Source organism: Coloeus monedula, assembly GCF_965178545.1.
Source record: "Coloeus monedula genome assembly, chromosome: 36".
Lineage (NCBI taxonomy): Eukaryota > Metazoa > Chordata > Aves > Passeriformes > Corvidae > Coloeus > Coloeus monedula.
In genome coordinates this window covers 1,121,387-1,133,512 of record NC_138816.1, presented here as the reverse complement: position 1 = coordinate 1,133,512, position 12,126 = coordinate 1,121,387, and the positions used below count along the sequence as shown (strand labels likewise).

General features: G+C 56.4%; 1 protein-coding gene across 1 annotated transcript in view; it reads left to right on the top strand.

Annotated features, from left to right (window-relative positions):
- The window catches only part of LOC309584137 (uncharacterized protein), a gene marked incomplete at both ends in the record, with an annotated part of 143,092 nt that overhangs the window by 27,366 nt on the left and 103,600 nt on the right, over window positions 1–12,126 (top strand). The window contains 11 exon segments of the mRNA XM_082300078.1: window positions 2,442–2,495; window positions 3,252–3,296; window positions 5,038–5,091; window positions 6,748–6,792; window positions 8,145–8,198; window positions 8,309–8,353; window positions 9,494–9,547; window positions 9,682–9,726; window positions 10,596–10,649; window positions 10,790–10,834; window positions 10,980–11,033. Coding sequence (XP_082156204.1) covers window positions 2,442–2,495; window positions 3,252–3,296; window positions 5,038–5,091; window positions 6,748–6,792; window positions 8,145–8,198; window positions 8,309–8,353; window positions 9,494–9,547; window positions 9,682–9,726; window positions 10,596–10,649; window positions 10,790–10,834; window positions 10,980–11,033 — 549 coding nt within the window.

Genomic DNA, 12,126 nt, shown 5'->3' with positions numbered 1-12,126 from the left:
AATCCTCCCCAAAACCCCCCAGGACCTCCCCAGTTCACCCCAAGCTCCCCCAAATCCCGCCAAAATCCCCTCCAGGACCCCCCCAAATCCCCCCCAAGAGCCCCTAAATCCCCTCCAGGACTCCCCAAATCTCCCCAGATCGCCCCAAATTCTCCCTAAACCCCTCAAGACCCCCCCAAATCCCCCCCAAATCCCCCCCAAATCCCTCCAGGACCCCAAAAATCCCCCCCAACCCCCACCCCGGACCTCCCCAGTTCACCCCAAGTCGCCCCAAAATCCCCCCCAAATCCCCTCAAACGCCCCCAAATCCCCCCCAAATTCCCCCAAATCCCCTCAAACGCCCCCAAATCCCCCCCAAATCCCCCCCAAACACCCCCAGGACCCCCCAAATCCCCCCCAAATCCCTCCAGGACCCCAAAAATCCCCCCCAACCCCCCCCCCCGGACCTCCCCAGTTCACCCCAAGTCGCCCCAAATCCCCCAAAATCCCCTCAAACGCCCCCAAATCCCCCCCAAATCCCCCCCAAATTCCCCCAAATCCCCTCAAACTCCCCCAAATCCCCCCCAAATCCCCCCCAAATCCCCCCCAAATTCCCCCAAATCCCCTCAAACGCCCAAAATCCCCCCCAAAACCCCCCAAATTCCCCCAAATCCCCTCAAACGTCCCCAAATCCCCCCCAAATCCCCCCAAATCCCCTCAAAATCCCCCCAAATCCCCTCAAACGCCCCCAAATCCCCCCCAAATCCCCCCAAATCCCCTCAAAATCCCCCCAAATCCCCTCAAACGCCCCCAAATCCCCCCCAAATCCCCCCAAATCCCCTCAAAATCCCCCCAAATCCCCCCCAAACACCCCCAGGACCCCCCAAATCCCCCCCAAATCCCTCCAGGACCCCAAAAATCCCCCCCAACCCCCCCCCCGGACCTCCCCAGTTCACCCCAAGTCGCCCCAAAATCCCCCCAAATCCCCTCAAACGCCCCCAAATCCGCCCCAAATCCCCCCCAAATCCCCTCAAACGCCCCCAAATCCCCTCAAACGTCCCCAAATCCCCCCCAAATCCCCCCAAATCCCTTCAAACCCCCCAAATCCCCCCAAATCCCCCCCAAATCCCCCCAAATCCCCCAAATCCCCCCAAATCCCCCCCCAAATCCCCCCAAATCCCCCCCAAATCCCCTCAAACGCCCCCAAATCCCCCCAAATCCCCCCAAATCCCCTCAAACGCCCCCAAATCCCCCCAAATCCTCCCCAAATCCACCCAAATCCCCTCAAACGCCCCCAAATCCCCCCAAATCCACCCCAAATCCCCCCAAAATCCCCCAAATCCCCCCAAACGCCCCCCAAATCCTTTCAAACGCCCCCAAATCCCCCCAAATCCCCCCCAAATCCCCCCAAATCCCCTCAAACACCCCCAAATCCCCCCCAAATCCCCCCAAACGCCCCCAAATCCACCCCAAATCCCCCCCAAATCCCCCCAAATCCCCCCAAATCCCCTCAAACGCCCCCAAATCTCCCCCAAATCCCCCCCAAACACCCCCAGGACCCCCCAAATCCCCCCCAAATCCCCCCCAAATCCCCTCAAACGCCCCCAAATCCCCCCCAAATCCCCCCCAAATCCCCTCAAACGCCCCCCAAATCCCCCCCAAATCCCCCCCAAATCCCCCCAAAATCCCCCAAATCCCCCCAAATCCCCCCCAAATCCCCTCAAACGCCCCCAAATCCCCCCAAATCCTCCCCAAATCCCCCCAAATCCCCCCAAATCCACCCCAAATCCCCCCAAAATCCCCTCAAACGCCCCCAAATCCCCCCAAATCCCCCCAAATCCCCTCAAACGCCCCCAAATCCCCCCAAATCCCCCCAAATCCCCTCAAACTCCCCCAAATCCCCCAAATCCCCCCCAAATCCCCCCAAATCCCCTCAAAATCCCCCCAAATCCCCCCAAACGCCCCCAAATCCCCTCAAACGCCCCCAAATCCCCCCAAATCCCCCCAAATCCCCCCAAATCCCCCCAAATCCCCCCCAAAATCCCCCCCAAATCCCCCCCAAATCCACCCCAAATCCCCCAAATCCCCTCAAACGCCCCCAAATCCCCCCAAATCCCCTCAAACGCCCCCAAATCCCCCCCAAATCCACCCAAATCCCCCCCAAATCCACCCAAATCCCCCCCAAATCCCCCCAAATCCCCTCAAACGCTCCCAAATCCCCCCAAATCCCCCCAAACCCCCCAAATTCCCCCAAATCCCCTCAAACGTCCCCAAATCTCCCCCAAATCCCCCCAAATCCCCTCAAACTCCCCCCAAATCCACCCCAAATCCCCCCAAATCCCCCCAAATCCACCCCAAATCCCCCCAAATCTCCCCCAAATCCCCTCAAACGCCCCCAAATCCCCCCAAATCCACCCCAAATCCCCCCAAACGCCCCCAAATCTCCCCCAAATCCCCCCCAGGGTGACCCCGGCTCCCAGGGGACCCCCGGCCCCCCCGGCGAGGACGGCGAGAGGGTGAGGGGGGGTCCTGGGGGGTCCTGGGCGGAATTTGGGGGGTCAGGGAGGGGATTTTGGGGGAAATTGGGGGGATTTTGGGGATCCCGAGGGTTTTGGGGATGATTTGGGGGAAAATTTGGGGGATTTTGGGAGGAATTTGGGGGATTTTGGGAGGAATTTGGGGGATTTTGAGGATGATTTTGGGGGTCTTGGGGAGGATTTTGAGGGAAATTTGGGGGGATTTGGGGGATCCCGAGGGTTTTGGGGATGATTTGGGGGTCCCGGGAAGGATTTTGGGAGAAATTTGGGGATTTTGGGGATCCCCGGGGGTTTTGGGGATGATTTTGGGGGTCCCCGGGGAGGATTTTGGGAGGAATTTGGGGGATCCCAAGGGTTTTGGGGATGATTTTGGGGGAAATTTGGGGGATTTTGGGGATCCCCGGGGTTTTGGGGATGATTTTGGGTGTCCCGGGAAGGATTTTGGGGGAAATTCGGGGGAATTTGGGGATCCCGAGGGTTTTGGGGATGATTTTGGGTGTCCCAGGGGGGGATTTTGGGGGAAATTCGGGGGATTTTGGGGATCCCGAGGGTTTTGGGGATGATTTTGGGGGTCCCAGGGGGGAATTTTGGAGAAAATTGGGAGGAATTTGGAGGATTTTGGGGGTCCCGGGAGGATTTGGGGGGGATTTTGGGGGAGGTTTCACACTCGGACCCCCCCAATTCCCTCCTGGACCCCCCAAAATTGCCCCAAATTGCCCCAAATTTCTCCTTTAGGGCGACGACGGCGACGTGGGACCCCGAGGGCTGCCGGGGGAGGCGGTAATTTGGGGGGGGGGTCCCCCAAAATTTTGGGGGGGTCCCATCATTTTTGGGGGGGTCTCGAGCCCATTTTGAGGGTCTCAGACCCGTTTTGGGGGGATTTTGGGCCATTTTGGGGGGTCCCGGACCAATTTGGGGGGGTTGAACACAATTTTGGGAGGTTTAGAGCCATTTTTGGGGGATTTTGGCCCAGTTTTGGAGGATTTTGGCCCAGTTTTGGGGGTCCCAGACGCATTTTTGGGGGATTTTGGGCCATTTTTGGGGGTCCCGGACCAATTTGGGGGGGGTTGAACCCAATTTTGGGAGGATTCGACCCAATTTTGGGAGGTTTAGACCCATTTTTGGAGGATTTTGGCCCATTTTTGGGGGTCCCAGACCCATTTTTGGGGGATTTTGGCCCATTTTTGGGGGTCCCGGACCCATTTGGGGGGGTTAGACCCAATTTTGGGGGGTTTAGACCCATTTTGGGGGGTCCCGGACCAATTTGAGGGGGTTCGGACCCAATTTTGGGGGATTTTGGGCCATTTTTGGGGGTCCCGGACCAATTTGGGGGGGGTTGAACCCAATTTTGGGAGGATTCCACCCAATTTTGGGAGGTTTAGACCCATTTTTGGGAGGTTTAGACCCAGTTTTGGGGGATTTAGACCCATTTTTGGGAGGTTTAGACCCATTTTTGGAGGATTTTGGCCCAGTTTTGGGGGTCCCAGACCCATTTTTGGGGGATTTTGGCCCATTTTTGGGGGTCCCGGACCCATTTGGGGGGGTTCGGACCCAATTTTGGGGGGTTTAGACCCATTTTTGGGGATCCCGGACCAATTTGAAGGGGTTCGGACCCAATTTTGGGGGATTTTGGGCCATTTTTGGGGGTCCCGGACCAATTTGGGGGGGGTTGAACCCAATTTTGGGTGGATTCGACCCAATTTTGGGAGGTTTAGACCCATTTTTGGGAGGTTTAGACCCAGTTTTGGGGGGTTTAGACCCATTTTTGGGAGGTTTAGACCCATTTTTGGAGGATTTTGGCCCAGTTTTGGGGGTCCCAGACCCATTTTTGGGGGATTTTGGCCCATTTTTGGGGGTCCCGGACCCATTTGGGGGGGTTCGGACCCAATTTTGGGGGGTTTAGACCCATTTTTGGGGATCCCGGACCAATTTGAAGGGGTTCGGACCCAATTTTGGGGGATTTTGGGCCATTTTTGGGGGTCCCGGACCAATTTGGGGGGGGTTGAACCCAATTTTGGGTGGATTCGACCCAATTTTGGGAGGTTTAGACCCATTTTTGGGAGGTTTAGACCCAGTTTTGGGGGGTTTAGACCCATTTTTGGGAGGTTTAGACCCATTTTTGGAGGATTTTGGCCCAGTTTTGGGGGTCCCGGACCCATTTTTGGGGGATTTTGGCCCATTTTTGGGGGTCCCGGACCCATTTGGGGGGGTTCGGACCCAATTTTGGGGGGTTTAGACCCATTTTTGGGGGTCCTGGACCCATTTGGGGGGGTTTAGACCCAATTTTGGGGGGTTTAGACCCATTTTTGGGGGTCCCGGACCAATTTGGGGGGGGGGTTGAACCCAATTTTGGGAGGATTCGACCCAATTTTGGGAGGTTTAGACCCAGTTTTGCGAGGTTCTGGCCCATTTTTGGAGGTCCCGTCCCCATTTTTGGGGGTCCCGACCCATTTTTGGGGGTCCCAGCCCCATTTTTGGGGGTCTCACCCCCCCCTTTCCCCTCCCCCCCTCCCTCCCTCAGGGTCCTCGAGGTCTCCTGGGCCCCAAAGGCCCCCCCGGAATCGCGGGACCCCCGGTGAGTGACCCCAAAAAACCCCAAATCTCCCCCAAAATCCCCCCCCAGGACCACCCAAAACCCCCCCAGAATCCACAAATCTCCCCAAAATCCCCCCAAATCTCCCCAAAATCCCCCCCAGGACCACCCAAAACCCCCCCAGAATCCCCAAATCTCCCCAAAATCCCCCCAAATCTCCCCAAAATCCCCCCCAGGACCACCCAAAACCCCCCCAGAATCCCCAAATCTCCCCCAAATCCCCCCAAATCTCCCCAAAATCCCCCCCAGGACCACCCAAAACCCCCCCAGAATCCACAAATCTCCCCCAAATCCCCCCAAATCTCCCCAAAATCCCCCCCAGGACCACCCAAAACCCCCCCAGAATCCCCAAATCTCCCCAAAATCCCCCCAAATCTCCCCAAAATCCCCCCCCGGACCACCCAAAACCCCCCCAGAATCCCCAAATCTCCCCAAAATCCCCCCAAATCTCCCCAGATCCCCTCCAGGACCCCCCAAATCTCCTCAGGATCCCCCCCAGCACCCCCCACATCCCCCAAAATCCCCCCAAAATCCCCCCAAAATCTCCCCAAATCCCCTCAGGACCCCCCTAGGACCCCCCAGATCCCCCCAAAATCCCCCCCAAGCCCTCCAGGACCCCCCAAATCCCCCCCAAAATCCCCCCAAATCCCCCCAAAATCCCCCAGAATCCCCAAAATCCCCCCAAAATCCCCCCAAATCCCCTCCAGGACCCCCCAAATCCCTCCAAATTCCCCCAGAATCCCAAAATCCCCCCAAAATTCCCCCAAATCCCCTCCAGGACCCCCCAATTCCCCCCAAATCCCCCCAAAATCCCCCCAAATCCCCTCCAGGACCCCCCAAATCCCCCCAAATCTCCCCAAATCCCCCAAAATCCCCTCCAGGACCCCCCAAATCCCCCCCAAATCCCCCCCAAATCCCCCCTGCCCCCTCCCAATCCCCCTCAGGATCCCCCAAATCTCCCCAAAATCCCCCCAAAATCCCCCCAAATCCCCCCAAATCCCCTCTGGACCCCTCCAGATCCCTCCAGGACCCCCCAAATCCCCCCCAAATTCCCCCAGAATCCCAAAATCCCCCCAAAATCCCCCCAAATCCCCTCCAGGACCCCCCAAATCCCCCCAAATCCCCCCAAAATCCCCCCAAATCCCCTCCAGGACCCCCCAAATCCCCCCAAATCTCCCCAAATCCCCCAAAATCCCCTCCAGGACCCCCCAAATCCCCCCCAAATTCCCCCAGAATCCCAAAATCCCCCCAAAATCCCCCCAAATCCCCTCCAGGACCCCCCAAATCCCCCCCAAATCCCCCCCAAATCCCCCCTGCCCCCTCCCAATCCCCCTCAGGATCCCCCAAATCTCCCCAAAATCCCCTCAAATCCCCCCAAAATCCCCTCTGGACCCCTCCAGATCCCTCCAGGACCCCCCAAATCCACCCCAAATTCCCCCAGAATCCCCAAAATCCCCCCAAATCCCCTCCAGGACCCCCCAAATCCCTCCAAAATCCCCCAGAATCCCAAAATCCCCCCAAAATTCCCCCAAATCCCCCCAAAATTCCCCCAAATCCCCCCAAATCTCCCCAAAATCCCCCCCAAAACCCCCCCGGACCCCCCCAATTCCCTTTTTTGTCCCCCCCAAACCCCCCCAGGGCGTCCGAGGCCCGGACGGAGCCGTCGGCCCCAAAGGGAACCTGGTGAGTTTTGGGGTGGGAAAGGGGGAATTTGGGAATTTGGGTGAAAAAAGGGGATTTTGGGGGGAGAAAAGGGAATTTGGGGGGGAAAAAGGGGATTTTGGGGGGGGGAGTTTGGGAATTCGGGGGGGAAAAAGGGAATTTGGGGAGGAATTCAGGGGGGAATTTGGGAATTTGGGGGGGAATTTGGGTGGGAAAAAGGGGAGTTTGGGGGGAAAAAGGGGATTTTGGGGGGGAAAATGGGAATTTGGGGGAAAAATGGGAATTTGGGGGGGGGGAAATGGGGAATTTCTGGGAGGAATTTGGGAATTCTAGCGGGGGAATTTGGGAATTTGGGGGGTCCTGCGGGGGGGGTGGGGGAGGGGAATTTGGGGGGAAAAAGGGGAATTTGGGAATTTGGGTGGGAAAAGGGGAATTTGGGGAGGAATTCAGGGGGGAATTTGGGAATTTGGGGGGGAATTTGGGTGGAAAAAGGGGATTTTGGGGGGGAATTTGGGATTTTGGGGGGGAATTTGGGATTTTGGGGGGGAATTTGGGTGGAAAAAGGGGATTTGGGGGGGATTTTGGGATTTTGGGGGGGAATTTGGGATTTTGGGGGGGAATTTGGGTGGAAAAAGGGGATTTTTGGGGGGAAGAGGGGATTTTGGGAAGGATTTTGGGATTTTTGGGGGGAATTTGGGTGGAAAAAGGGGATTTTGGAGGGAAAAGGAGATTTTGGGGGGGAATTTGGGGAGGAAAAAAGGGAATTTGGGGGGTCCTGCGGGGGGGGGGGGAGGGGAATTTGGGGGAAAAAGGGGTTTTTTGGAGGATAAAAGGGAATTTGGGGGGAATTTGGGTGGAAAAAGGGGAATTTGGGGGGGAATTTGGGAATTTGGGGGGAATTTGGGAGGGAATTTGGGAATTTTTGGGAGGAAAAAAGGGAATTCACGGGGGGAATTTGGGAATTTGGGGGGGCAAAAGGGGATTTGGGGGGGAAAAGGGGATTTTGGAGGGAATTTGGGGTTTTTGGGGGGGAATTGGGGGTGGAAAAGGGGGATTTTTGGGGGGGAAAAGGAGATTTTTGGGGGGAATTTGGGAATTTGTGGGAGGAAAAAAGAGAATTTGGGTGGAAAAAGGGGATTTTGGGGGGGAATTTGGGATTTTGGGGGGAAATTTGGGTGGAAAAAGGGGATTTTGGGGGGGAATTTGGGATTTTGGGGGGGAATTTGGGATTTTGGGGGGGAATTTGGGTGGAAAAAGGGGATTTTGGGGGGTCCTGGCTGGGTCTCGGGGGGATTTGGGGAGATTTTTTGGGGGTTCCCCCCCCAAATTCGGGACCTTTTCCCCCCCTAAAATTTGGGGTTCGCCCCCCGCAGGGCCCCCAGGGAGAGCCGGGACCCCCCGGGCACCAAGGGACCCCCGGGACTCAGGTGAGACCCCTCCCCAAAACCCCAAATTTGGGGGGTCGGGGAGGCTTCGGAGCTCCCTCCCCCCCCCCAAATTTGGGGGCTCCTGAGCCGCCCCTCCCCCACTTTTTTAGGGGCTCCCCGGACCCCAAGGAGCGACGGGACCCCCGGGAGAGAAGGTGGGGAGGGGTCCCGGGGGGGTCCTGGGGGGGATTTGGGGGGTCCTGGGTGGTTTTGGGGGTCTTGGGGGGGATTTTGGGGGGGATTTGGGGGATTCTGGGTGGTTTGGGGGGGATTTTGGGGGTCCCGGGGGGGATTTGGGGGGTCCTGGGTGGTTTTGGGGGGGATTTTGGGGGTCTCGGGGGGATTTGGGGGGTCCTGGGTGGTTTTGGGGGTCTTGGGGGGGATTTTGGGGGGGATTTGGGGGGTCCTGGGTGGTTTTTGGGGGGATCCTGGGTGATTTCTGGGGGGATTTTGGGGGTCTCGGGGGGGATTTGGGGGATCCTGGGTGGTTTTGGGGGGAATTTTGGGGGTCCTTGGGGGGGATTTGGGGGGTCCTGGGTGGTTTTTTTGGGGGGATCCTGGGTGGTTTGGGGGGGATTTTGGGGGGTCCTGGGTGGTTTGGGGGGGATTTTGGGGGTCCCGGGGGGGATTTGGGGGGTCCTGGGTGGTTTTTTTGGGGGGATCCTGGGTGGTTTGGGGGGGATTTTGGGGGTCTCGGGGGGGATTTGGGGGATCCTGGGTGATTTCTGGGGGGATTTTGGGGGTCCTTGGGGGGGATTTGGGGGGTCCCGGGTGGTTTGGGGGGGATTTTGGGGGTCCCGGGCTGATTTTGGGGTTCCCGGCTGGGTTTTTGGGGGTAATTTTGGGGTCCCCGGGCTGATTTTGGGGTTCCTGGGTGGGTTTTTGGGGGGGGATTTTGGGGTTCCCGGGCTGATTTTGGGGTTCCCGGGTGGGTTTTTGGGGTTCCCGGGCTGATTTTGGGGTTCCTGGGTGGGTTTTTGGGGGTAATTTTGGGTTTCCCGGGTGGGTTTTTGGGGTTCCCGGGCTGATTTTGGGGTTCCCGGGTGGGTTTTTGGGGTAATTTTGGGGTTCCCGGGCTGATTTTGGGGTTCCCGGCTGGGTTTTTGGGGTAATTTTGGGGTTCCCGGGCTGTTTTTGGGGTTCCTGGGTGGGTTTTTGGGGGTAATTTTGGGGTACCCCGGGCTGATTTTGGGGTTCCCGGGCTGATTTTGGGGTTCCCGGCTGGGTTTTTGGGGGGGATTTTGGGGTTCCCGGCCTGATTTTGGGCTGGGGGTGACCCCAAATTTCCCCCGCAGGGCCCCCAGGGCAAACCGGGATTACCGGGAATGCCGGGATCCGACGGACCCCCCGTGAGTGCCCCCGAAAAACCCAAAAATCCCCCCCAAAAACCCCCAAAATCCCCAAATTTGGGGTCTGGGGGGGTCTCCCTGTGAATTTTGGGGTCCCCCCCACCCCTTTTTTTGGTCCCCTCCCCCTCTTTTAGGGTCACCCGGGCAAGGAGGGACCCCCCGGCACCAAGGGCAGCCAGGTGACCCCAAAACCCCCCAAAATCCCCCCAAATCCCCCAAATCTGTCCCAAATCTGTCCCAAATCCCTCCAAATACCCCAAATCCATCCTAAAATACCCTAAAAATCTCCCCAAATCCCCCCAAAATCCCCCAAATCCATCCCCAAACCCCTCAAAATACCCGAAATCGATCCTAAAATACCCCCCAAAATTCCCCCCAAATCCTCCTAAATCCCCCTAAAATACCCCAAATCCATCCTAAAATGCCCCCAAAAAGCTCCCAAAATCTCCCCAAAATCCCCAACCCCCCCCCAAGCACCCCAAAATCTCCCTAAACCCCTGGAAATACTCCAAAATCTCTCAAAGCACCCCAAATCCATCCCCAAATCCCCTCAAAATCCCCCCAAAATACCCCAAAACCCTCCAAAAAATCCCCAAATGCCCCCAAATCCATCCCAAATCCCTCCAAAATCCCCCCAAATTGTCTCCGAATTCTCCCAAAATCCCCCCAAATCCTACAAATCCCCCAAAATTACCCCCCAAATCCATCCCAAATTACCCAAAAAAATCCCCAAATCCCCCCAAATCCCTCCAAATCCACCCAAAATCCCCCCAATCCCCCCCCAAATCCCCTAAAATCCCCCAAAATCCATCCCAAATTACCCAAATCCACCCCAAATCCCCACAAAATCCCCACAAAATCCCCCCAAATCCCCTCAAAATCCTTCCAAACTCCATCCCAAATTACCCAAAACTCTGCCAAAATCCCCCCAAATCCCCCCAAATTCCCCCAAATCCCCCCAAAATCCCCCAAAATCCCCCAAAATCCCCCAAAATCCCCCAATTTTTGGGCTCCACCCCCCTAAATCCCCCCCAAAATCCCCTCCCAGGGTCCCGCAGGTCCCCAAGGTCCCCTGGGCTACCCCGGACCCCGCGGGCTCAAGGTGAGAAATTTGGGGGATCCCCCCCCAAAAATTTTGGGATCCCGCCCCGGAACGAGGAATTTTGGGTTTTTTTCCCCCATTTTTCCCGATTTTTTCCCCATTTTTCCCGATTTTTCCCGATTTTCCCCCGTTTTCCGTAGGGAATCGACGGCATCCGGGGGCTGAAGGGGCACAAGGGGGAGAAGGTTGGTGCCACCCCCCCCCCCCCCCAAATTTTGGACCCCAAATCCTCCCAAAATCCCCCCAAAAAATCCCCAAATCCCCTCAAATCCCCTCAAATCCCCCAAAATGCCCCAAAATGCCCCAAAATGCCCCAAATTCCCACCGCAGGGCGAGGAAGGAGCGCCGGGATTCAAGGGGGACGTGGGACTCAAAGGGGATCGGGTGAGTGGGAATTTGGGGACCCCAAAACCCCCCCGGGACCCCAAATTCCTCCTGGAATCTCCCAAATTCCCGTTTTTCTACCCCAAAAATCCCATTTCCCCCCATTTTCCCCCATTTTCCCCCATTTTTTCCCTTTTCCCCCTCAATTTTCCCCATTTATTCCCATTTTTCCCCCATTTCCCCCCAATTTCCCCCCTTTTTCCCCCATTTCCCCCCATTTTTCCCCATTTCCCCCCATTTTTTCCCATTTTCCCCCCATTTTCCCCATTTTCCCCCTTTTCCCCCCATTTCTCCCCTCATTTTCCCTCATTTTTCCCAAGTTTTCCCAATTTCCCCATAATTTCCCCAAATTTCCCCCATTTTTCCTCCAAATCCCCAATTTCTCCCAGTTTTTTCCCACTTTTCCCCCAAAATTTTTCCCCCTTTTTCCCCCATTTCCCCCCAATTTTCCCCATTTTCCCCTCAAATCCCCAATTTTCCCCCATTTTCCCCCATTTTCCCCCCATTTTCCCCCAAAATCCCCCAAATTTTCCCAATTTTTCCCCATTTTCCCCAATTTTCCCCTTTTTCCCCAATTTCCCCCATTTTCCCCCCATTTTCCCACCCCGAAATTCCCAATTTCTCCCTCAGGCCCATCTTGGGCTCCCCCAAGCCCCCCAAAAATCCCTAAATTTCCCCCAATTTTCCCCAATTTTCCCCCCTTTTCCCCCATTTTCCTCCAATTTCCCCAAATTTTCCCATTTTCCCCCCAGTTTCCCCCATTTTTCCCCCAAATCCCCATTTTCTCCCAATTTTTCCCACTTTTTCCCCCAAAATTCTTCCCAATTTTCCCCCATTTCCCCCCAGTTTTCCCCATTTTTCCCCCATTTCCCCAATTTCCCCCAAATTTTCCCGTTTTCCCCCCATTTTCCCACCCCGAAATTCCCAATTTTTCCCTCAGGCCCATCTTGGGCTCCCCCAAGCCCCCCCAAAATCCCAAATTTTCCCCCAAAATCCCCAATTTTCCCCCATTTTTTCCCATTTTCCCCCAATTTCCCCCAATTTTCCCCAATTTCTCCCCAATTTTCCCCAAATTTTTCCCCAATTTCCCCAA